This window comes from Bolinopsis microptera, chromosome 13 (assembly GCF_026151205.1).
Source record: "Bolinopsis microptera isolate Bmic1 chromosome 13, MBARI_Bmic_1.0, whole genome shotgun sequence".
Taxonomy (NCBI): Eukaryota; Metazoa; Ctenophora; class Tentaculata; order Lobata; family Bolinopsidae; genus Bolinopsis; species Bolinopsis microptera.
Genome location: NC_087084.1, coordinates 8,589,096 through 8,615,622, shown reverse-complemented (window position 1 = coordinate 8,615,622; position 26,527 = coordinate 8,589,096). Strand labels below are relative to the sequence as shown.

The following is a 26,527-nucleotide window of genomic DNA, read 5'->3' as shown; positions in this document are numbered from 1 at the left end:
GGAATACAAATTATAAATCTTAAGTTACAACAGCAACGGTCAAGATAATAACTATAATAATATTATAACTCGCTCCTCTCCATAGTGATAATACTAGTATTCACAAATATAAATAGAATTTGACTATATTGAATCTTTTATTTGATAGCCTTTGTTATATCGCCATTTGCATACTATGCAAATGACGATATAACAAAGGGCCGCATAGGGTACCCTTGCTCGATGAATGTAGTTTTGTAGGCAACGGTGCTCAAAGAGTAGTGTTGAGAAATGTTGTAGATGTACGTTTATGACGCGGAACGTTGGTTACGTGTTACGGCAAGAATCGACGTTTATTGACTCCAAGAACATTTTACGGTTGTTGAAACAGTTGGTGATGTACCTGGCGACAATTCTCGAAAGATGTATCTGGCACTCGTAAATCAGTGATGTAAAGAAATCATTATGATTGGAGATGAGTTTGACTAGGTATGTATCAGGAGATATGCTGTGAATTGTTGAGTTTGAGGTGCTGTCGCTCGACTTCGATGCCACCATGTTGATCTTATTTAGGATGTTCCGTCTAGCGACAGCGTTGATATCACAATGGTTTAAGAGTTGTTCTTCGTTTTCGACAATATGGGCGCTAAAGATAATATTGTACCATGTGCATATTCGATCTTCACGAGGAGTCTTGTTATATCTACCTAATTCGTCCTCCAGTCGGTGACTCGGTGTGCACTTATGCGGAGTCTGGTGGTATTTACCCTGTCGTTATACCTAATCACGTGATCTAGGTAACACTCTTTCCCAAAGCTTGATTTTAGATTGCGGTAAAAATCTAGTTTCTGAGAAGAGTTAATGTACAAGTTCCAAGACTCTTTGAAATACGTTTTGATCGATTTTAATATGACATGAGGGGTGAATCTTTTGCTACCCATTGGTGTTTGACATTCGGCAAGAGTAGGGAAAAAAATCCACTAAAATCAAAGTTAGCAAAGAATTCAATAATAAACTCTATGTCATCAAATACGAGGCTTTGGTGGCGTTGACTTTTTTTGGGGCGATCGTGCGCTCATTTTAATTAGGTGAACCTCTCACAATCACGTTGAAAGTAGACCTACATTAGTTGGTGACGATAATTAAGATACGGATTTGTAACAACTTCTGACCTTGAGGCAGCACTTATGGTGCTATTTAAAAACAGTCTCTTCGAAGCCTTTTTTTGCACCGATACAAATTATCAGTCCCTAATGACCACAGTAAGAGTAAGTTAAGTTTATCATGTTGTAATCAGCTGCTTATATTAATATGGAGAAATAATAGATTTGATTTCCTGCAGAACCGTTTGTACTGCAGCTGAACGGCTGCAGGGTTTCCAAATCGGGGCGTAGTTTGCACGTTGCTGCAACTGGTGGTATTAAAGTGTCAGTATTCTCAACATATGGAGAGATAAACCTTTTTCTTAGGAATTTTTAGTGACGCCTTGGTAGCACAGACCCTGCACAGAGGCAACGTTTAGGTGCGGCGGGTGGCTGAAATATAAAAATTGCAAATTGAAAGGAATCCATTTTAGGAGAAAAAGTGGCAATATATTTTTAGGTCTATAGTGAACAATTTCTGAGCAATTTTGCAGCCATGAACCAGAACCACGTTATTTTATTATCATTATTACATTCTAGAATACGTCTTTATTTTCATTATCCTGAATTTATTATAGAGTGTGGTGATTATGAAAACGAGTGGATTTTGAGTTTTTACAATGAAATCTTGTGATGTAATACTAATAGTAATCATGCTAAATAATAATTTATCCTGGAATTAAAATACAATGAAATATAATGAAATATAATGCGTATAATCTTTTAAGATTAATTACCGGATGAAATAAAACCAAATTCTTTAAAAGTGTCTATGAAACGAAAAGTTCTCCAAACCTATTTAACCAGGTTACAGAGAAATAGTCCCAACGTTAAAAACACACCAAATCCGGATAACACAGCTATAGTTGGAATTTCACCCTCTTCTGTCAAAGACAGGGCTGATACGACAGTCCCCAAAATTGAAGAAACACTAAGAACAACGTTGTAGATCTTGGCAGCCTTTTCCCCGAGGCCGCTGTTGTCCAAATTCCACTTTTCGTAAAGATAAAACTTGCTAGGAGTATAGAGATTAGCATGGCAAGCCTCCCCTAGTCCCATAAGAACTAATCCTATCACCACTTGGTAGGTGAAGTCAAAGAATTTGAAATCACATGTTGTCGCTCCGAATGCCATTACTGCTCCAATGTGATAGAATACGTTTCCTATCGCCATAGTGGTTATGAAATTAAACCTCTTAATTCTACCTGCTATAAAGCTCAGTGTCAAAGCAGAAATAAGAGAGACGGTGCTAAAGATTCGCATAATTTTTACGGCTGAATTAAGAGAAATTGTGGTGGAATACAAGATCCTCGCTGGAAGCACATATGCTATGAGATCACATACTGCATTATTCAGGAGCAAGACTACATCAGGAAAGTAAAATGCGATTTTTTGTGACCATAGCGAAATTGGTTGAGGGCAGATGCTCTCACTTCCATCTTTCGATTTTTGGGACTCCTTGTCGGTGGAATTTACTTTTTGTCCACAACTATTATTCGCCTCTATGTTTGTTAGGGGTAGTAGTGCTAAAAGAGGGAGGATGTTGAAGGATGCTATACCAAAACCAACTAAAACCCACCCACCAGCTACAAATAGCTCAGTGCCTAATATTGCTGCGAAGACTACCCCAACCTGTATGAAGCTGCTTATCAGGATCATCATCTTTTTATCTTCCTTAAGATACAAATCTATAACCTCTCCCTGAAAAACATTAATGATAACTACATCTGCAATATAGAAAATAAATACATTAAAGTTGGCAATTTTTGAAAGCTGTAAATCATATGCTCTGCCCTTGGCACAGTTCACGATTTAAATGGTAAAAAATATGGATGACCGCAGATAAAATAATTCCTCACCTGAACTAACACAAGCATGATGCCCATTGAAAACCCCTGAATACCCCTCAGTATTGCTATGGTTCCGAAAATAACTGAAGCACCAGAGTTCATATCAATGAAAACTTTGATCAAAGCCATCATGGAGGAGCAGATCAGGTTCAAAAGGCTCGCACACAAATATCTTTTGAAAAGGGACGAGTTTCTGATGGTTTTTGGCAGAAAGTTGTAGATGTATGGGCCAGCAGGCGACGTTATTAGAGCTGCAGAAATGGAAACAGTGCCTGAAAAAAAACAGTGATATTTGGACATCATTTTAATTTTATCTCTATGCATCTTCCAATTTCCATGGAATTGCAGGTAAAGATAATGCGAACATGTTAATGTCTGGAAAAGCTCGGAAATTTGTAATTGAATATGTAATCTCACTCACCTATTATGGTACTGAAGCCAGATTTTTTGAGGAAGTCTAAATAAAATCCGGAGGGATACAACCGGGTCATAAATACGACGTACATTCCAAGGCAAGCAAAGATCACTATCGTCCTCCGATGGCATGTTGTCATTCCTGCAAAGGTTATAATTAAAGGTAATCTTGCACATTTCGCATTGTGAATTCTAAGTCACCGTACAGACTATGGAGTATTCATGCTTTCGTTATTCATGCTAGTAGTCGATGATCTCCTGGCCTACACCGCAAGAGACATACCAGGTTATCTGCAAGCTTTTGCAGATGATCTGCTTTCTCTAGCGGAGGGGAATGATTTAGACATCATCTGGAACAGAACACGCAAAACCATCAACACAATAGAAAAATGGTGCCAAACCAAAGATCTATCCATAAGCGCACTCAAAACACAAATAGTCATGTTTACCTGGAATAAGAAATGGACACTTAGACCTGTGGTGGTGGGTAACACCACTATAGGTCTATCCAAATCTGCCAAATTCCTAGGAGTGACCCTCGACAGCAAGCTCAATTTCAATGAACATATCACCAATACCACCAAAAAAGCTACGGCATCCCTTATGCAATGTAGAAGAGCTGTCGGCCCCACTTGGGGTATGAGCCCTAAAACATGCAAATGGATGTACACCGCTGTAATCAGACCTATTCTATCATACTGCTGTAGTATATGGATTAGGGCAACCCAAACAGGCACCAACGCGAGAGGGTTCAAACGAGTTCAGGCATTGGCATTGAGAATGATGTCTGGTGCCATGCCTAGTACTCCCTTCATCGCACTGAACCACCTCACTAACACTCCAGATATCATACTTTTCCTGAGAGGTGAAGCAGCAAAGGGCACAGCCAGGCTTCAAGCATATGGAAGCCTAACCCTCGAAACTATCGCCCCCAGAAAAGGTACCATCACAACTCATACCACTATCAACAAACAATTCATGGTAGACCTCAACATACCACCCAAAGCAGAGAGAGACCTATCTATACCAACCATGATGCTTGAACGCAGCTTCACGGTCACCACTCCTGGAGCTGACAACATTGAATATAGAGGCTCACTCCAAAACACCATCGACAACATCCCCAGTGAAACCATCACCTGCTACACAGACGGGTCACGCACAGACTCAGGTAGCGGGGCTGGTTATATTATCACCACAGACAACAACAACACTACACTAGATGAAAGATCATTCAAGCTTCCTGATTATTGCACCGTTTATCAAACAGAACTCACTGCCATCATCGAAGCTTGTAAATATCTATCAACTTACACAAACACACATATCATCATATGGTCAGACAGTCTCTCCTCTATTCAAGCTATAACCTCAACTTCAACGAGGAGTAGAACTACTAGAGAATGCTACGACACCCTCAATACACTCGGATCCACTAACACCTTAGAGATCAGATGGATAGCAGCACACATCGGATTGTGGGGTAATGAAAAAGCAGACGAGCTGGCCAAAAATGGCACAACCAGTGAATCCACTTTGAATTGCCCAATTCCACAATCTTACATTAAACGCCTGATCAACGACAAAGTCACAAAACTTAATCAAGAATCATGGATTACTAATGGTCCCAGACACACTAAACTGACACTTGGACATAAAAACATCAACATCATCAAAAATCTCAACACTACACTCAGTAACAACAGACAAAATTACAGAACTGCAGTGCACCTCATCACGGGACATTGTGGCCTCAACAAACACCTACACACCATTCACAAATCAGACACAAGTGCTTGTCCTAAATGCGGCGACGGAGAGGAGACTGTCTCACACTTTCTCGGACAGTGCCCGGCTATTGCCCAAATAAGAGGTCAATATTTCCGGGACTACTACCTCTCTGTCAATGACATATTCGACAACCAACACATCTCCACCATTGTCAACTTTACAAACCACACTAAACGCTTAGTGGTGCCGGAGGAGTTGGACCAGACAGGTGTAACATAGCGACTACTTTAACGCCGTCTTGTTTTGCCCCTCTCTTCCACACTCAACCACCACTTAAGCGTTTATCTATGACACACCCCACAACACTTACCATCATCCATGATTACACATCTTGATTCCACTGGCATCCTCCCACAGGACTGCCATACCCCAGAGGTAGGCAAAGCATCCATATGCTATCCTCTCGTGGGCCAACCAGGCCCAGCCTCTCTTTTTAAAAAAATTTAAAAAAAATAAAAAAATGCTTTCGTGATCTTAAAAGAATTGAAAATAAATATCTACCCTCCGAACGTTCTTCGTCATCTGATGACACCGGTTTTTCCTCATCCTTCTCTTCTAAAGTGTCACCAAAAGCAGTAACGTCCAATACCAGGCTAGGGTCTGAAATGATGATTTATCGTCATCTTATCGTTGAATATCTTCGCATCATGATTCCGCCATATTTAACCGACAAAATTGCTGCAAGTAACGTAAAGATTTTCAATTTTGCTTAAAAAAATATTACCATATTTTTTGCTTTGAGCAGATTTACTTTCAGACTGATGGAAGTCCTCAACGTTAAAAACAAGATTTGTTATGACCAAGTTTTTGTCTAAAATTTCTCCAATGATAAATGTAGCTGATACGTCGTCTTGACAGAAGAAAACACAGAACAAAGACAAAAGGAAATCGCGGCACGTGCGGAATCGCGATTTTTCCCATTCTCCGCGACAAATCGCGATTTTTGACGTTTGCAGCGACAAATCGCGATTTTCTCAGATCCTCGCGACAAATTGCGATTATTTTAGTTCTCCGCGACAATCCGCGCATTTACCTTTAAATCTGAGGACCAAATTTGCGCATTTTCCTTTAAATCTTCAGACCAAATATCACTTATAAGTATATGGAACCACATCCACAGTCTTCCGAATGTTTGTACGGACTTCAGAAGCTCATAATGATCAGGGTAGCATGAAACATGAACAAACGTAGTTTCCAGAAAATCTTTGAAAAAATTTCGACTTGGAAAATTTTCGGTCGGAGTAATTCTCGATATAGGGGTCGTTCACATATTACGTAATCAATATTTTGGCAATTTTTACCCCCCCCCCCCCCCCCTCCGTAATCAACCGTAATCAAGACCGAACCCCCCCCCCCCCCCCCCCCCCCTATATTACGTAATCAAGGTTTGTTAAGTGACATTGAATCATTAGATTTGGAACCATGAGAACATTTATCAATTGTTAAGACAATCTATATATAATACGGACAACAGCTCATGAGGGTAAAGGAAATATTTCTACGAACATAGAGATCAGGAATGTCTGCTTTATACTCGGACGATGAGGCCTCGGTCCCCACAAAAGATAATCTTTTTAAGGCTAGTAGTGCAATTTGTGTAAAAGAACTCATGGTCAGTCTATAAAACACATGAAAAGCAGTTTGCTCCATACCCCTTAGTCTCTAGCTTTGTTATCAAAACACGTGATTCGATGACGTGATGTTATCTCATTGTAAACAGGGTTTATTTGCTTGATTACGTGCAGTATGGTAAAGTATTAAGTTTAACACAAGTTAACTAATAATATTATGTATATGAATTATGAGTATAGATTCGAAGTGGAACATCGAGTTCCGTTCTGGCGAGCTGGGAGAAACTTTTGAGATCGTCTGGAAAGGCTGATCTAAAAGCAAGCTCTGATCAGTATTTATAGCTAATCTAACTAGACTAACAAGCTAATTAACGAATATATGACATCTAACTTTGCTCTGCAAATACATTATCTTTCGCCGCGATTTTCGAGATTTTGCCTAGTTTGGCATGTCGCGGGTCCGCGATTTTTGGCCTAAATAATCGCGATTTTCTGTTGTCCTTGACACAGAATAGAAGGAAAATTCGACAAACTTTTAATTTTGAATGATCGAATATTATTCCAATTATTCAACTATTCGACCGGTTGTTATTTAGTGGCCATGGTGAATATTCCCACCGCGTCTGGATGTTATCTGACGACAGCGACGTTAGTCAATTAGTACTCTTGACTTATCCCAATTAACAGCATCAATATTGATGCCGAGTTAAAGAGACACTCTTGATTTTAATGAAACGCTCGAGAACTGGCCACAGTGGTCGTTGTCTCTTGACACCACTTTAGAGTTAGAGGGGTTCCTGCTAATCTTACTGCAGGGCGAGTTGAAAATAATGTGTGGATTTTAAATGGCTCTAATTTATGAGATAAAATTAGAAAATCACTCCATTTTTGCATATTTAATTTATATTTTATATATTTAAGCGAGACGATATATATCCGTACCATTTTACTGACACCACGGCATCAACTTTAATACGACTTTCTGCAAAAACCGTAAAAGATATACAACTTAAACTTTTTTGATTGGTTCAAATGCTTTAATGGCCTTCAAATCAGCATGAAAAAATAAAAAATTGGCCAAGGAATAAGAATTTTAGTGCCCCAAAACAAGCTGTTTTTACTACCTAACTATTTCCGCAGTTCAGAATATATTAAGGACATGCTGTATTAATTTACTACTTACCAGAAGATGGCGGATCATCTTTTAAAAGTCGACATTGTTCTGAAAGATCAACTTTCTCTGTACTCATATTCCTACTTAAAAATACAAAAAAATCAAAGTTAGCAAAGAATTGAATAATATACTTTATGTCGTCAAATACGAGGCTTTGGTGGCGTTGAATTTTTTAGGGCGATCGTGCGCTCATTTTAATTAGGTGTACCACTCAAAATCACGTTGAAAGTAGACCTACATTAGTTGGTGACGATAATTAAAATACGGATTTGTAACAACTTCTGACCTTGAGGCAGCTAGGTGCACTTAATGGTGCTATTTAAAAACAGTCTCTTCGAAGCCATATTTCGGACCGATACAAATTATCAGTCCCTAATGACCACAGTAAGAGTAAGTTAAGTTTATCATGTTGTAATCAGCTGCTAATATTAATATGGAGAAATAATAGATTTGATTTGCTGCAGAACCGTTTGTGCTGCAGCTGAATGGCTGCAGGGTTTCCAAATCGGGGCATGATTTGCACGTTGCTGCAAATGGTGGTATTAAAGTGTCAGTATAATTCTCAACATATGGAGAGATAAACCTTTTTCTTAGGAATTTTTAGTGACGCCTTGTAAGCACAGACCCTGCACCGAGGCAACGTTTAGGTGCGGCCGGTGCAGGCCGGTGGCTGAAATATAAAAATTGGCGAGGAACCATTTTAGGAGGAAAAATTGGCAGTATACTTTTAGATCTATAGTGAACAATCGCGTAGTTTTACCATCGTGATACAGGTATTAATTTACCTCCCAGCGGTGAGACACCGCTTCCCTCCATCGCCATGTTTGAAGCTCTCCCATCATCTGTTCTACTTCAGAGGGAAGTCATTTATTTTTTATTTTAAAATTGTTATTACGGTATAACAAATAAATTTTCTAATCGTGTAAAAATCGTGTAAATCGTGTAACAATTTTTGAGCAATTTTGCAGCCATGAACCAGAACCACGTTATTTTATTATTATTATTACATTCTAGAATACGTCTTTATTTTCATTATCCTGAATTTATTATAGAGTGTGGTGATCATGAAAACGAGTGGATGTTGAGTTTTTACATTAAATCTTAAGAAGGTTCTTCCTTAGAGACCGTTATTTTGTGACCATTCATATTCAGTGTTCAGTCTTCAGTCATCAGTGTTCAGTCATCAGTGTCACTTCAGTGTCAGGAGTCACTTCTCAAGCAAACATTTTTCAGGTAAGCAGTACGAGTATGGTGGAGAGATCAAATTCAGGGCCGCTTTGGAACAGAAAATATCTGAGCGATACCGAGAAGGAAGTAAGTAATTATCTAATTAATTCTGGGTTATAGGACCGTGCCATACTAGGGCGTAGGACACAAGGGCGTTACTTTTCTAAAAGGGTGGACACGAGGGCGAATCACATGATAAATTTTACCAAAAACCGTTCTAAATGATAATTAAGTGAACACACCTCATATCAGTGAAATTTGTCAGCCCAAATTAAATTCCTGTCTTTGTACGCACTGATCTAAACCCGGGTAACCGTAGCGTCTGCGATATTCTGAAGACCAAGTTTGTCACATGAACATCTAGGCAGAGTTTGATTGGTATAAGCACGTTATCAAACCACAAAATCTGCTGCTGAGATATTTAAGGAAAATCTCTCAATTTGAGAGGAGACTTTAGTCTTGGTGGTTATTTTTCACACTATTCTTGTTTCAAATTTACACGTGAGTAGATCCAATTCTTCGAGCTAAGCCTTACCTCAACCAGACTGTTGAAACCCCGTTTTTCCATGTTAAAGTGATTCATGTGATTCGCCCTTGTGTCCACCCTTTCAGGAAAGTACCGCCCCTGTGTCATCCGCCCTCGTGTCCGGTTCCTGTTATAGATTTAAGTCTAGAAGGATACCGCTCATGGCTGCCAGGGTGCGCAGTGAAATTATTAAGAATGTGAAATTATTATCGCCTACATTCAATAACATTCCAGTATCCGGATGTACAGTTTTCACATTTAATGTATCCAAATTATACTGTTGAAACGAATTCCTTTATTAACTAACAAACATTTCAGATTACACTCTGCCTCAGATTTGTATTCTTATTGAAGGTGGTCCTAACTCTATCAAAACCCTTCTGGAAACCGTCAAACTGGGTATATGTCGAGCTGTGATTTTTGTGAAAATATTATACAGCATGCAGTGTATATTACTGAAATTTATTAAGGAAATGGACAAAGTCGTCCAATATTTACCGTGAGAGTCATATCGAGATAATATCGTCTCTCTGAGTCTGCATCACGTGATATTATCATGTTACTTATCACGTGACATTATTTTCAGGTAACCCTGGTCTAGTGATAGCTGGTTCGGGCAGATCAGCTGATGTTCTAGCTGAGGCGTATCGGCTCAGTTCACCCGAGGAGGCCATCGACAAGAATGGGTGCGTTATACAAATGACCTGATTTATTTTTATTTTTCTTCGATTCGGTGAAAAGATTAAGTATTCTAACGTTTTACTTTTTATCTTTACATAAATTTGAGCAAATTGACTAGAAACTCTAAATAATGATCGTCTTAACCACAACCAATTAGTTAATTGATTAAATAATTAATAAACCACATTTCAGTGATAAGATAACGATACGAGTGTTATCAGAAGTCAACACAGAGGATCTCAATGTGGTAGTTAGTAAGAAATTCCCAAATATGAGACCGGAAGACAAGGATAAGATTCACCGTGAGATTATTGAGCTTCTCAGTTACGATAAATTGGTGAGTGGTTTTAGTCGGCAAACAAAAATGAGAAATTCTCGTTACCCTTTTAATAATTGTCTGTTGACATTTGACTTGTCAAAGGGAGGTTTAAATCAAAATTTGTGTTTAAAACGATGAAAAAACATAATTTTCCGTCCCCCCTTTGTTGTTTACATACTACCTTTTTAAGGATAATTGTCCGGACTCTGGTGGCTACGATATTTCAGTGCACAGTGTACACCTGTTGAATAATTCTCAATAATATACAACACAACCTTCACTTTCAAAGCCAATATCATTGAGTAAATTCTCAGTCTATTGACATCCTTAATTTCAGCTAACGATATACGAACTCAACGACTCAAAGGAGTTTGATTTGGCGTTGTTAGCTGCCCTGATACGGGGAAATAAGGAAGGGACATCTTCCTTAGCCTCCATGAAACTTGCCATTACGTGGGACCGACCTAACCTCGCTTATTCTTTAATCCTTCCTAGTTCAAAGTTCTCCGTAAGTTTTGGTTACGAAATGAGTTGCATTTTCTTCTGTTCATCAGTATTCTGTGATATCATTGCCAATCTTTCTGAAACTTTTATCTGGCATTTATCATTAGTGCTTGTTACTCTTATGTTACATTATCTACACCGAGTTTGCATGCTACAATTTAAAATAATTTGAGATTTTTTAAGAGCTCTTTACCCAAAGTAACGAATTTAAGAAGACTTTTGAGCGCTAGCTCTGCAAGACAAAGTTGCAATAAAAGTGCATGTTTCAGCATTTAGTGTAGTCGCGCGGCGCGCGCGCATTTACCACATGATAGCAACTAAACATCACATGTTTAAAACAATAACCCTAAAACTGGGCAAAAATTTTAAAATGTTCAATTGATAAGGATTCTCAAATTAATCAATAATTCGATTTTCTCTTCTGAGATGGACAATTCAGTCTTTTTTATTATTCGATGAAAGTTTCAAATCAAATCAGCTCTACACTGACTACTAACCGTACAGTTCTTGATGCGTATGTACACAAATTTATACAAATGTATACACTATACACATAATACACAAACATGTATCACGACGTCTAGTAATATGCAATTGAATCACCAATTCGTTTTTAATCAGGAGAAAGAAAAGTCTGATTTGTTGAGGATTGCTATAGTTCAGAACAAGCCCGTCTTCATCAAAATGATGCTGGAACAGGTGAATATAAGTGTTTCTTCCCTAAGTATCACGGTGGATTTATTTAATAGATATTTATTTGTGCTCCAGTTGTAACACTACAGACTGTTAAACAAGAGTCGAGATCTGGAGGGTGATATTTAAAACATATAAGTGATACGAAAGATTGTATTAGCAGGAGCTTTCAAAATACTTGTGTAAATCGTTTTCAACTGAGGATGATGTTGTGAAGAGTGATTATATATGATGTAGTGGTGTCAATGATGAGTGGTGTGTGACGTGAAAGGGTGGAGTGGTGAGGGTGGAAAAAGTGTTCAGATTACATTACAGAATCGATAATTTACTCACCACAATTATTGGATACTTGGATTGATACGTTTCTGTTCAGGACCTCGACATGAAACATTTCCTGACTCACGAAATGTTGGCGAGCCTGTATAACGAGATTGATAACACGGTCGTCTGCTTTAAAACACTCAGGAAAATGAGCCAAGGAGGAGTAAGTTTATATTCAAGTTTACTACATTCTATGTCCAAATATGGTCGAGCTTATGTTCACGTGTCAAAACAATTATGTTTCGTCTTCCCAACAAAATCCACATCAATTCATTGCAAGTTTGCTAAATTACATCAATCATTATATTATATCGATTCATTTTTACATAATGAATTATCTTGTTAGTAAATAATTAACATAGCCATTTAATTAACGTCTTGCTAGATATCCTCATTCCAGCAGGGAATAAAAAACAAAGTAAAGGCGAAGCTGTCCCTAATTCACATAGGAATGCTGCTGGAAGAGATCTTGGAGGGTACCTTTCAGAGTACCTTCACTTGCAAGGAGTTTAAGGATAACGAACTGGACATGCAATCCAAACCTTTTGAGGTGATTTAGATTTGTGATCTATTGCTTTTCATATGTCAGTTTGGAGATGGTTGGCTTCTTTTGAGTTTAGTAACAAAAATGTTTAAAACTTGTCGTCTGATAGATACGTCTTTCTTTTCAGAATCCTTATGATGTGATGGTTTTCTACGCAGTTTTCGTTGAGTCCCAAGAGATGGCCAAACTATTTTGGGAGCGTTCAAGAACACCCATAGCAACAGGTTTGTTTTTTAAGTTGTTGGTAAAATCTCATTTGAAAATTATTACAAAACACCTAGTTCGAGTTTAAGTGAAAAAACCAAAAGTAAATAAGAAAATAACAGTACCGGTGAAATGCAAAAAGTTAATTTTATTTTGGAGTAAACTATCAATTTCTCAGGTCTCATTGCCTGTAAGATCCTCAAATTCTTGGCGGAGACACAGAGAAATAGATTGAAGAGAGACGAAGAAAATGAAAGGAAACTTCTCGAATATGCCGGGTATGTTTTGTTATTTGTGATATATTACCATATTAGAAGTCGTAATACGTGCATAATGTTTTTGTTTCTAAATAAATTGAAATATTATTTTTTAACGAAGGTATAAACACTTTTTCAATATCCAAATTATGAAACATTGTATTTTTTATATATGTTCTAAATTCTAAAAGTCAGCATAATCAATTTAATAAACGTTCTCAACACTAAAATAAAATAACAAAACAATCAACTAGCCAATTAAAAACCAATTAAGTATACAGCAATTGCTAGTTGATATTCATAAATATCGTTATTGATTCTTTCCCCAGCGAGTTTGAATCTCTGGCTGTTGGTGTTATGAACCAGACCTTCAAGGATAGGAATCACCAGAAGGAACTCTGGATGGAGGTCCTGCTTATAAAACACATGTGAATATTAAAAATATTAAACCGTGAAATATGGGAATTATGTGAAATATGTGAAATATGTGAAATATTTGAAATATGTGAATATGTGAAATATGTGAAAAAGTTGCTTCGCCTTTCATTGTCGAAAAAACAAAATTTAAACGCTCATTATCAACAGGAGTTTAGGTAATCTGGATTTGGTACAGTTAGCATGTACAACAGAAGCTTCAAACTTCATAGCTCAGGTACGCACATTCTTGTAATAAAGCTTACAAATTCTTGGCAACATTCCCACTTCTTATTTGCAATTCAGTCTCTTCAATTGCCCAAATTTCACAACATTCCAAGAAGCTCAAAATACTTTTGATCTCAGGGAGCAGTTCAGACTTTGTTGACCGACATTTGGTTAGGACAAATACACGCAGCACAACACTGGGTCAAGGTCAGTACATGCAGGCCTATCCAGATAGTATAATCTAGATATTTAAAAATAGTAAATTGAATAGTACTTATTAATAAATAATTGTTAGGCTGACAATACTTCAAACATACATTTTTAATCGTTGAAATTAGGACATTATACCAATCCTAACACCAATAATTTCAGATATTTATAGCCGCCTGTATACCAATAGCAGGCCCCCTGTTTCTCATGCGCTACACTAAAATCGGTGCGAGTTCTGATCCGGATTTGGACGGGCAGGTTAACCAGAATTTAATTATTGGGGTAAATCAAGCAGCAGCTATAGCAACAGCTGCTATAGCAACAGCTGCTATAGCAATAAAAGCAGCTATCTCCCTTGCTCTGCTTTTCTGCAATTCTAGCTGTAAAATTTCCAGAATTAAAACAACATTTGGGGGAGAGAATTTGGGCAAATTACGCAAACTTTGCACCTCCGCCCCCAAATGGTGATTCTGGTCGAATCTAAATGAAGCAACATCACATCCCCACTGATCATGTGAATCATGCTGTGAGGGCGGCTGTTTCACTATTATTGTACTGTAAAAATGGAACTTTATTGCTAGCTGGTATTTACTGTGTTTCTGCGAAGTTTATACATAGCTCTTGAAGCCCCATTTTATCATCTCAATTTGATCAATTGCTAAAAGCATCGCTTATTAGTTGTTTTGAAAACAAGCAAATGATTGTGTGTTGACTGTCATAAGATCATACTATGAATGAAGTGGGACGTAATTACCAAATATCACGAGTGAAATGAGACATAATTGTAAAATACCTGTTCATAACAAAGAATAACAGCCTCCTCCTTAGAACAAAGGTAAAGAGGATCCCGGACTGAAAGAAATGGATACCCAACTTGAGCTAGCCGCCCTGGAGAATGGCAAAGAAGGCGAAGTCGAGGTACTTTCACTTTCACTTTTAATCTCATTTAAGTGATTTCTCCACATTCGCTTCTTAACGTCTAAACGCGGTTGGAATTTGAGAGAGTTTATTAAATAGGCTTATTTACGGTTTATCATCGACTTAAATTTCAGACGGATGGAGGGCAAATTCCTGAAGAGATGATAAGAAAACGGAAGTTGACCACATGGGAAAAACTGTTGTATTTTTACAACGCCCCATGCGTGAAATTCCAATACCACGTGGTATGGTAACTTATTAATTCCAATAACTAGTGGTATGACTAGATCTGATGTATTTAAGAACCGACCAATATGATTGATTACAAAAATCATGATCATACAAAGTACAACTACTGTTCCTTTAAATTTTATGATATATACTTACTTAATGTACTTATAGAATCACTTTGAAAAGACGCGCATATCGTTAATAGGCCTGTAGGTCTAGCCGTCCTAGTATTAGTTCCACCAAACATTTCCACCAAACATTTCCATCACAATATATTTCTGCCACACATTTTAACCACACAGTAACCATACTCAAACATTTCTAATTCAGGTGATGTATCTCCTTTTCCTCGGTATTTTCATCTACACGCTTATCTTCGCTCGGCCCAACAAAAAGGACGAATACAATGAGGATAAAAATACCGACGGAGACTGGATGTCCGGATCCAAATACTCCGGATATGAGATATATCTTGTGTTGTACGTGATATCCACCATTCCCATCGAGATCATACAGGTGGGATGTCCGGTAGCTTTAAGGAATGTGCTTGTTGTTTCAAGAATGTGATAGTAGTAACTACAAATTTACATGTTTTAAAAAAGTGGGTTAACCTAATGCTATTATAGATATTAGTTTAACATATCAGTTTCATTAAGTGCTCTTGAAAAAGATGACAAATGTTTCAGGTCGTGGAACAAGTGCCGAAGACAATACGGATGAAACTGTGGCAATATTTGCAAGATTTGTTCAACATTCTTGACGTTCTTGGAATATTTTGTTTCCTGGGTGGATTCATTGTTAAGGTACGGAATACAGTTTCTCTTTCAGATACTATGAACATATATCGAATATTGTAGACATCTTGAGATATTTCCAATCGCAAAACGTTTACTTGCTCAAATGGGATTGTTATTTTCTGGTCTTTTGGAAATTATTCATTGTATCATCCGGCTGAAAAACACTTCCACCGACCGACCTTCAACTCTCCAATTTCAGGCTTTTGGTGACATCACCTTTACAGTACCGACTTCGGGTCCTCTGGAACTCCAGAATGCTCACCATTTACTAATGATACTGAGTTTCTTGATGTACAGCGTTCGCTTAATTCAGGTGAGCGTCGATCATCGAAATATAATTTGCTATCCATTTTGAGAACGAAGTTTCCAAATTTGTTGACAGTTACAAAGCAGTGGGTCCCAAAAGCTTTTGTGAGCTTTGAAAAATAACATGAAGATTTAAAACGATTCCAATTTCATAATATTAGAAAATAATCGGACCTTTTTTATCAGTTGTTCAGAATAAACTCCAACATGGGTCCTAAGATCATCATGATTGGCAAGATGATGATTGATCTGTTCTTCTTTATCTTTCTCATGATAATTTTCTTGATCGGATACGGCGTGTGCGCCCAGGTATGTTCATTGAGAATCCAATCAAATCATCTCTACATGGGTAATTAGGTAGCGTATGTTTATATTCTCTAATAATAGGCTCGTGATCATATTCACCTGACTGTTTATCATCTGACCTCAGAGCATCTGGCAGCGTTGTTCTCTAACAAAAAAAAAAAGCTAGGTTCTGATAAATTGGAAATAAACACTGTACTGTTTATTTGCAAGTACAGTTTTATTGCAAGTAGTAAGTGCAAGTTACCGACAGTAATAACCAGCACTCTCACCACTCATCGCACATCAGGCGTTGATGAACCCTAACCAAGGGCTACACAACCCTGACTCGATCAAATCAAACGGTTCAATAGTGTGGGATGTCATCTTCAGACCCTATCTTCATGTGTTCGGAGAACTGGATCTTGATGGGATGTACGATGAGCTCCAGCGAGGTAATTTGCTGTTAATTACCTAATTATAAATGGGCTGTCAGCTTTTTGCCCCTCTTCTCTTATTTGCGATACTTTATTTCCGTGTTCATAGTTCCTAGAGCAAGCTGAATAGTAGAAACAGGATAAAGCAAAATTAGATAAAACATCGTCAGTAACTCAAAACCAATGAATATTAGTTCACAGACTCAGATTTTCAAAATTGACTTATTCTTCAATATTTCTGCTATGTTCGTTTCATTTTCAACTTAGTATAATAATATAATTGGTTAACAGGTCACTGTCCCGTTGGAGATGAAACCTGCGATGCGGACACTATTAAACACGACCCCACTGGACAAGTCCACTACTACCTGGTCATGTGCTTGTTGTTTGTTTACCTGATGTTTGTCAACATCCTTCTCATTAATCTGCTCATCGCTATCTTCTCTAAATCGTTAGTTTTTTAATTAGATAAATAATTGATTGTGTAATTGATCGAGTTGAATAATAGTTCGTTTTATTAGCTGATAATTCATGCAATTATCGCTCCAACACGTGTCGTGAGTTGCTCCATCCTTGCAGGTATGAAGATATTCAAGCAGATTCAGACATAGTCTGGAAAGTACAGCGATCCCAGATGATCCAAGAGTACAAAGATTTCCCCATTTTCCCGCTACCCTTATCTCTGTTGTACCATGGTTATACCTTGGTACTGTTCATTTTCAAGTCTTGTATGGGACTCTGCCGAGAAGACTCGTTGGATGAAGGTTCGTGCAAAAATTCCCTTTATGATACCTTGACTTTTGAGCGTGCTTAGGTTTTTAGAAATTTGGTTCCCGACGAAGATAATATCAAATGTTGTTTTGATAAAATGTTCTCTACTAACAATGTCTCTAAGTCACACTTTTCTCCTAGATATTGACGAGACAGCAATATACCGGGTGAGTATGATAGAGGCTGAGAGTAGAGAAGAGTATCAGTCCAAGATGGAGGGGGAGGAGGAGATTTCAACATCTTCTGCTTACAGAGACTTGAAGAACGAGCTTGATGCCATCAAGACCATGGTATACACTTCACGTGACGTCATACTCCTCACGTGACGTCATACTCCCTCACTTTTCATAGTCCATATTATGTGAACAAAAGACTTAAAGTTCATATTATGTGAACAAATCTAGTGCGAATTACAGAATTCAGTTCTCTAAAAATATATATCCACACTTGTTAAACTACATCTAAATCTTTCTGAACGATGTAATAGTGTTTATAACTTTAGCTGTTTAGTCTGTTCAATGTTTTTGTCATTACTATTTTACTAAACCACTACCTCCAACAAGGTAAGACAGGGACCAGCCAGTTCGTCCTCCAATGGTCAGACCCCAAATCCCACGAACCTCCCCGACCAACCTCCCCGACCTCCACCAACTGCCAGCAAGGTAATTCTGCTCCGTGATGACGTCATTAGCATTTCGTGACGTCATCATTCTATCAGAAATCATCAGTGTTGTGTGACGTGTTTTTGGGTTTTAAGAATAACCGATAACGTATCTTTATCATGTGGTAATATAGCAAATTGTTGTCCTGCTTTCTGAAGCACAATTGAAACTAAAGCATCAATTCATAAGATTTGACTTTACTGAAGGTTCCATATTTATCTTAAGACAACATTGCAGCAAGCTAAGAACGGATCACGCCAGCAGCTTGATCGAACTATTTTATCGCGTGTAAGACGAAGTTGCAACTTGCAACTGTATGCTCTCATTCAAAAACCTCGCTGTTAAAATTTTATACTTCTTCTTCTTTTTTATAATTCTTATCTCGGGATTCTTTAGCAACTTCTCTTTATTCTTTATACTCCGATTAATTAATTTACTTCTTTGAATATTTTTCTTTTTGTAACCCATGTAAAACAAAACTTGCTTGATCCGACATCTACCGATATTAATCTAAATAAATTATTGTTGCAATAAATAAACTTGATCACTCTACCATCCTATTCTAAAACCCACATTCCTTTCAGTTGACGAAGACTAAACCCCTGAGGGTCCATATGGACAGCAGGAAGACCCCCTACCCTGGATCAGATGTTAAACGATTCATATTGTCTGATGAAAAGGTTCGTGGTTTTGGTTATTTCTTCGTGCGTGATCGGCGAATTCATTAATCTCACGTGACGTCATCACTCTCACGTGACATCATTAACGTGACGTTACGATTCAGGTTAGCTGGTTTGTGAGATATCCCGAATACCTCCCGGTGGACTACACATCCCCTGAAATAGCCGACCAGACGAGTGATATGGTGGATCCAGCTGAAATAACCCTCAAAACTAAAATTCAGTTCAACAAGGTTTGTTTATTTAGTATGGGCCGATTTATTTTGATGAAGACTTTCAAAATTGTTTTTGGTCATCCTGAACTAAATTCCAAACGCAAATTTAAACCCTATTTTCTGTAACACAATCACAGTCCTAATACAATATCATCTTAATAAAATATTCCCTCCAGATAAACTACTCGACAGTTAATAACAAACAGTGGACTATAGACAGGACCAGTCACCATGGAAAGTACAATGTTGTGGACGGTATACCTCAGTAAGTAAAAATCATGAATTTCTTGGAAATCTGGCTTATTGGTCAGGAGTCAGGTTGAACCTCAATCACTGGATTTCAATTAACTAAGCAGTAAACAACCGCTTTGAAATTGTCGAAGAAAGCTTATGATATGTAATGTTAGATCAAAACCTAAGTTGATTATTTAATTAATAATTATCTGATTAATTGATTAAGTTAACTAAATGTAATATCACAGGAACCCTAAAGGAAGGACTGGAGTGATTGGTAGAGGGTGTTTACAAAGGTGGGGACCCAACCACGCTGCTGATACTGTCGTCACCAGGTAAACTAGAACTTTCTAGAACACTCGAAATTATTAGAAATATTTCCTGGTACAATTGTGGTCTTGAAGTTTGGATCGTATTCATTAATTTTACTTCAAAATAAGGTCTGAGTTTTGAAATTATGTACATGCAATTCGATACCACCTAGATTAATGCCTTTTAAAATTGCTATTTTAAGCACTTTTTATCTTTAGAACACATATTCCCAAACTGTAACTTCCAAATTATCAACTTTTGATTATATTACCCAATTTCTCTTGCAGATGGCACAGAGACGACAGAGGAGAAATAATGAAGATTGAGGGGCTGCCTGTGCTGGAGTTTGTTGGAATATTTAGACAAGCTTTCAACGAGTGGGCTATACCTGGTTCGTACATTTCTATCATTACTCCAACCCTTTTTAAGACAATCCTGTTTAAAAGTTAATGATTTGATATTCAACACACCACTCTTCATAATAAAATTACAAATATTCAAATCAGGAATTTTATCACCAACTAACATCTCCCTCCAATGACCAGGTGGACGCTGCAAGCCTAACGAGCGGATATTCGAAACAATAAAACGAGAATTCAGCGAGGAAGCGCTGGCCAATCTGTCCCGACCAGCCACCGAACAGACCCGTATCTCTGAAATGCTGGCGGAGCACTTTAAATTGGGTATAACAGTTTACAAGGGCTACGTTGATGACCCCCGTAACACGGACAATGCCTGGATTGAAACCATTGCTGTCAACTACCACGACAGTACGGGTAAATCCTTCTCAAAGTTCCCCCTGCAATCCCGAGCAGGGATGGAGAGTGGTTCAGTGGGGGTTCAGTGGATCCCAATAGATCATAATCTGGACTTGTTTGCCAACCATGAGTGGATTATTGAGAAGGTGTGTTATCATCGGGATGCTTATAATCCGATTACGGAGCCTAAGAGGAAGGAAACCCAAGTTTGGATGACTGGATTGTGAGTTTTGTTTGGGTCGCAAGCGATCGTATGAATATTTGTTTTTACTGTCGGTATAATATCAGGATAGGATGCCTAAAGTTGCAATCGGACTAAAAACGTTTGCATGTAGAGTTTTTGAGCGGGCATGATTGTGCAAATAGATTTCAGAGGTATTTACATTTAAAGACTGAAAGTAAACACGATAGAAGTATGAGGTTGTGATGCTGAAAGCAAGGATTTTTATTTTATTTTAGATGAGGCTTAACTCAGATAGATTTTTCATCAGTTTCTTTTTTAACAAATACGATTAAGTTTAACATTGTCAGTTCAATTTACTTTAGCTTATAGAACTCCTGTATTGTGATTTGTGTTACGCGTGGATGTTATTATCATCATCAGATTCAGTTTTACTTTTTCTTTAAACTTAGCTAGATTGGTTTATATTAGAGTTTTAAACTTTCCTTTTTTACAGATTTAAAGATTAGAGTTAGAGTGATCATGATGAAAATAAATTATCAAGCCTATGTATGTTTTTACGAGCGTCGTTTAGCTCAAGTTGCATTATTAATTGTAAATAGTTTTATCGGTTATTTTGTAGGCTGTTCATATTTTGAGTTATTAGATACATAATGCATTCGAACTTGTAACTATAAATGATAGAAATTTGATTGTCAGAAATATGAGACCAAAATTTTGGGCTAGAACTAGATGAACTTTTAATCTTAAAATCTTGTGTTTTAAATTAATATCGATTGTCGATGAACATTTGACGATACAAGTTGCGTTATACACAGTACACACTACGCATGATACATGGGAAAATCTCTCTGTACGTATACAAACGAAATAATCAAACATATGAATACAATTTCAAGTTTTAATCATAGTCTTTCGAGCAAAGTAGACGACATAAAAACTTAAAATTTATACATTTCTCTTGCTTTGCATACAAATTCTGAATCAAATGATCACCTTTTATACTTATAAACATCCGAAGTAAAAATAGTTTTTAAATCAACCTGTGGCAAAGCTAACACAAATAAACATCATTACGACCCGGCTTCGTACGTGACTTTAAACAACCTACGATTTGACAGATATCGCTGTCTGGGCTTAAAAACAAAGTTTTGAGGAGACAGATTCTCAGAGTATTCCGTAACCTCCCCTCCAAATGATCTGCATTTCCTAACACAATTTGATCTCCCCTGCACCCGAGGGTTGTCCATGTGGTTGTTCTCTCCTACTGACCATCTGGCTTGATCCTGATACTCAAATTTGCCACTGTCTTCCTTCCTGGGCGATCTTAGCAATATATCGTTCCTGATGCTGGAATCACAGTATCGGTACCGTTCTGACCAGGTGCTTGATTTCTTCAAAGCATCAGATTTTGTGTAGCCGTAGGACTTGGGCAACAGTCTGGATAATTCCTGAGCTTCAGGAGTAACCGTTCTTGTAGGGGAGGGAGTGGTTCTGTGAGTCCACCCTGAAGGAGAGGATCGGGGGCTAGGGTAGAAGCTGGCAGTTCCACTGAACAGTTCAGGTATGGACAGTGAACTGGAGGTGCTGCTACTCAGGGTGTGGGCTCTTTGTTTCCGATCCGTCTTTTTCAGTAGGACGGGGATCCTACTTTTGGTTTTTGTGGTGCTGGTGGAGGTTTTGCCTTTTATTAAGTTAGTCGTGCTAGTCTGAGTGCACTCTGAAATTAGTGTCTTTCTGATGAAGTGAAGTCCTGGATGATCTGTGTTTGTTCCTGATGAAGTGTAACGGTTCACCGGGAAATCGGTCAGAAGTGCAGGTAAATCTATCCGTTCTGACTCTGTGTTGGATTCTTGATCATTGAGCTGGATATGCCTTGTGTTGCAAGCAAAATCACGGAATTGTCGTTCGTAAATCTCATGATCCTGAAATGATTGTGCTACAGTCTCAAATGCTTCATGCTCGTGTAAAGTGTTTTGTAATTCATCTGCATCAATGTCAGTCTCACATCCGATATCTCGTGTCATCCTGATACCAATTTGTAATCTTTTGATGACTGCATCCAGACGGAATAGTCCTAAGACTATGACTAAGAAGAGAGCCAGATAATCTGCAAGATCACGCGTGAGGAACGTGTTGTCTGCGTTGTAAAGTGACGTCATGACTATGCCACGTGGTGTTGAATTAGACATTTTGACTGGTGGTTCTTTTAGTTTTGTCAGAACCACTCTCAGAGTCAAATTGATATCTGCCCACTCATCATGATAGCTTCGTTGTCTGGGAAATAGAAAGGGAAACTTAGAACTAGAACTTCTAATTCTGATATGGAACTAAAACTTCCAACAATCAAACGTATAAAATTGACAAAAGTAACACTAAGATTATTAGATATGATCGAAACATGCAAAGCCTGGAAAAAACGGTGTTAATAAAATTAAATATATTGAATAATACACCGTCGTGGATACTTGTTTGGAAACTTATTCTAGAAAGTTGAATGAATATGTTTTACGTTAAAATTCTTATCATTCAGCAGAGGGAAAAGTCGTGAAAAGACTCATTAAATTACGCAACCTTGCAACGTCACCATTTTGATTTATGCTCCGGTTACAAAAACCGGCGCTTCCCTGACGAGTTGCTCTAAATCATTTAGGATCACTAAAACTAATACTAATACAGTCAAAACTATAGGCCAAAGAACAGTTTTAGCTACGTTAATTTCAAATCGTTTTAAGTCGATTACTGGGTTATCATCTGAATTAGATCTGCCAATCTTACCTTATAATCTTCTCTTCTCAAACTCTAATTTATTACTCTAACTCTGACCCTATTTATGCCTATCTGAGGTACTAATTTCCAACACTGGCCCTTTCCTTTCTATGTCAAAACCGTCAAAAAAGGCGGTTGGAACTGGAAGGGATCAGAGGCTGTGACCCATTAATTAATATCTTATGCTTCTATTTCAAACATTAATTCCTTTCGCTAATCTAAGTGTAATGTACACTACTTAATATTGATGAACCATGTGATTAATGTAAATAGTCCAGTCCCTTATACATTCTACAATACATGAAAAGTGAAAACTGACGTCAAAGTCATGCAACTACAAACTAAATTCTCACCAAACACTCATAAGCAGACAAACAAAACAATACTCATTATATCCACACCACAAGCCATACACGCGACAATTATCCCAGGAATACAATGAGTAATGCAAAAAATAAATGAATGGAAGGTGTATTAGGTTGAGCGCTTTCACTCTCTCTCTCTCTCTGCGCGAGGTCAATATAATTTGCGACTAGCTGAATATGGTCTAATTGTGGAGCAATATGATATCGGTACAACATACATGGTGTATTTACCAACCCGGGTAATAAAGATTGCAGCAAGTGGTAGATTTATCTGAGAGTATTACTATGAATGTTATTGATGACTCCAGATGGTGAATCTAGGGTCACGTGGGATGAACTGAAACATCTGTCAATGAGACTGAGACTTTCAGTAAGATCGAAGGGGTGGAAGTTGCAGAGTACAATACAACGAATGGCCTGGATTTGCAAATGAGCTCGTTCGATTTATGCGTGATGAAAATCATGCATAAGATTGTATTATGAATAAAATTAAAACCTAGGATTCAAAATAGTTGCCAATTTTTGTTCAATATGTTAAACATAAAGCTTTTTATTTGATGTGGTGGAATAGCGGTTCATAAGTTATTGTATAACGTATTTTTATAAAGAACCGGCCACTAGCTTATATTATATTATTGTATTGCATATTAATATAGGGCCGGGTGGTGTTACTCGGTGTGTGCACATATTATATTGTACTGTAAATGTGATACAAATTGGTTCGAAGTATTATGTTGAAATAAAATGCGATAAAATATAAGTTTCAGTTCAAATCGTAACGGTAATGATAACGCCTCAAATTGAAAAAATAAATTCACCTCTTTGCAAGTTCAATTACGAATGACGAACATTTTTCGGGGAAATTATAATCAATAATGTAATAAAATATATTCCACTCAAATGACGACGGAGACCTCTTATTGCTTATCTAATGTAAAATATTTTTAGCCGTTAAAGATTGAAATTTTAAAAGCTTTAATAATTTATCAACTTGAAAAGGCTTTCAAGATTTTAATCTTTAACGGTAAAAAGTACTTAACAATATTAATAAGGAAGAAGGAATAAACTAGAAAAGTTAAAAATAATGCCGAAATGTCTAGATAAGATTAAAGTGATCTCATGTTTGGTACAGTACAGTACTGAAGTGCTCCTAGTCCTACCAGTTTTTGTTAAAATTTTTACATAATTTACATCGTACAAAGAGGTAAAACTTTAAGAAAACTTTTAAAAGTTGCAGCTTGGTAATATATATATATATCATTCACATTGTAATTGTATTAGTAATCAATTTGGCTGTATTTAATTGCTCAGATATTTAAATATTCATCGATTAGACATTTTGCATGATCAAAGATTACGACCGAAAATTTGTAAATGTTCTTTGATGTCAACAAAAAACAACACGACAACAGCTCCGTCCCTCCAAAAATGATCCAGTTAATTAAAAACACCGTGTGTTCAGAAACTCCTTTCTCCTGCGATAAGCCCTGAGTTTATCTTTAATTCCCCTCCGATCCCTAGCTTATACTGGGCGGCGCTCAGCCGGCTGTCATTCCGCCGAATCTCTATTATGTTTATGAACATTATAGCCTGGGATCCCCAGGTAATGTTTATGAATCCCCAGGTATTAGAGCTTTTCATCCAAACAAGTAAAAACGAATCTTTTATGTCATGTTTCCAGGATTTGGACTGGAATTGCCCGCTTAAAGAACTTCCATCGCGTTACATTACATAATTTTCTCAATAAATGTAACAGATTTGTAGTGTTGTAATTAGTTTAAAGTATGTTTATGAACATTATAGCCTGGGATCCCCAGGTAACCTCCGTCCAGTTCCAATTTTCCCATGATGCACCAGCTCTGATCCTCGACTTCGACCCTGATGTACAGGTAAGAATACCCCGATTCTTGTAAGTTTGTACAAAATTAAAAGCATGATCGTGCACTGCCATACCATGACATTCCAAGGCCGGCCGTTTGCAGGGATATGATCGCTGATCAGTAAAACCATCTCAAAACCAAATATAATCACGACTACTTACTAGCGTTCATTGGCACATTGTACACACAACTGACACGATGGATCCTTATTAGACGTCTATTGCAGTGTCCATTTATCCAATGAGCGGCACTAACAAGCTCTAATAATCGTATAATTATATGACGATTGTATTTGTATTCACTAATCTGACTTAATGACTTAACTGACATTATCTGTTTTCGGAAACAGGGTTACAAGACACCTTGATTAGATTTTCAGATGCATTCAGCCCCTCAGGTTACATCGTCAATTGAACCTGATCAACACTCGTTTAATTGTTTACATAACTAATAGATTAACAATCTAACACCTTGAATTTTTTTTTGATACCGCTCCCAACGGTCAAACCCTTTATGGGTAAAGATAAACTGAAATACAATACATAGCATGCAATTGAATAAATGAATAAATCATCTATAAAATGTGTTAATTGAAACTATAATCATAAGCATACTCTCCATAAAGTGGGAAAACAGCATCAATAGTCCAATGTTCATATTATGTTGTTTAAAATTTAATG

General features: G+C 37.5%; 1 protein-coding gene across 38 annotated transcripts in view; it reads left to right on the top strand.

Annotated features, from left to right (window-relative positions):
• The window catches only part of LOC134825464 (transient receptor potential cation channel subfamily M member-like 2), a 49,533-nt gene extending 28,022 nt beyond the window's left edge, over nt 1-21,511 (top strand). For 10 of the 38 annotated variants that reach the window (XM_063837668.1, XM_063837663.1, XM_063837657.1 and 7 more), the window contains 31 exons: nt 9,155-9,235; nt 9,993-10,073; nt 10,261-10,360; nt 10,548-10,692; nt 11,012-11,182; nt 11,800-11,877; nt 12,245-12,355; nt 12,593-12,742; nt 12,864-12,960; nt 13,119-13,218; nt 13,527-13,625; nt 13,783-13,849; nt 13,978-14,046; nt 14,212-14,307; nt 14,878-14,967; nt 15,102-15,212; nt 15,529-15,714; nt 15,885-16,001; nt 16,195-16,308; nt 16,488-16,610; nt 16,894-17,038; nt 17,312-17,471; nt 17,600-17,784; nt 17,933-18,081; nt 18,355-18,453; nt 19,038-19,133; nt 19,238-19,366; nt 19,525-19,613; nt 19,831-19,917; nt 20,182-20,285; nt 20,440-21,511. In XM_063837668.1, the coding sequence (XP_063693738.1) occupies nt 9,155-9,235; nt 9,993-10,073; nt 10,261-10,360; nt 10,548-10,692; nt 11,012-11,182; nt 11,800-11,877; nt 12,245-12,355; nt 12,593-12,742; nt 12,864-12,960; nt 13,119-13,218; nt 13,527-13,625; nt 13,783-13,849; nt 13,978-14,046; nt 14,212-14,307; nt 14,878-14,967; nt 15,102-15,212; nt 15,529-15,714; nt 15,885-16,001; nt 16,195-16,308; nt 16,488-16,610; nt 16,894-17,038; nt 17,312-17,471; nt 17,600-17,784; nt 17,933-18,081; nt 18,355-18,453; nt 19,038-19,133; nt 19,238-19,366; nt 19,525-19,613; nt 19,831-19,917; nt 20,182-20,285; nt 20,440-20,879 (3,869 nt within the window). In that variant the 3' untranslated portion in view covers nt 20,880-21,511. Of the gene's footprint in view, nt 1-9,154; nt 9,236-9,992; nt 10,074-10,260; nt 10,361-10,547; nt 10,693-11,011; nt 11,183-11,799; nt 11,878-12,244; nt 12,356-12,577; nt 12,743-12,863; nt 12,961-13,118; nt 13,219-13,526; nt 13,626-13,782; nt 13,850-13,977; nt 14,047-14,211; nt 14,332-14,877; nt 14,968-15,101; nt 15,213-15,528; nt 15,715-15,884; nt 16,002-16,194; nt 16,309-16,487; nt 16,611-16,893; nt 17,039-17,311; nt 17,472-17,599; nt 17,785-17,932; nt 18,082-18,354; nt 18,454-18,690; nt 18,742-19,037; nt 19,134-19,237; nt 19,367-19,524; nt 19,614-19,830; nt 19,918-20,181; nt 20,286-20,439 lie in introns of all 38 variants that reach the window. The other 28 variants (XM_063837656.1, XM_063837646.1, XM_063837652.1 and 25 more) reach the window with 8 other exon arrangements.
• The last annotated feature ends 5,016 nt before the right edge of the window (nt 21,512-26,527 follow it).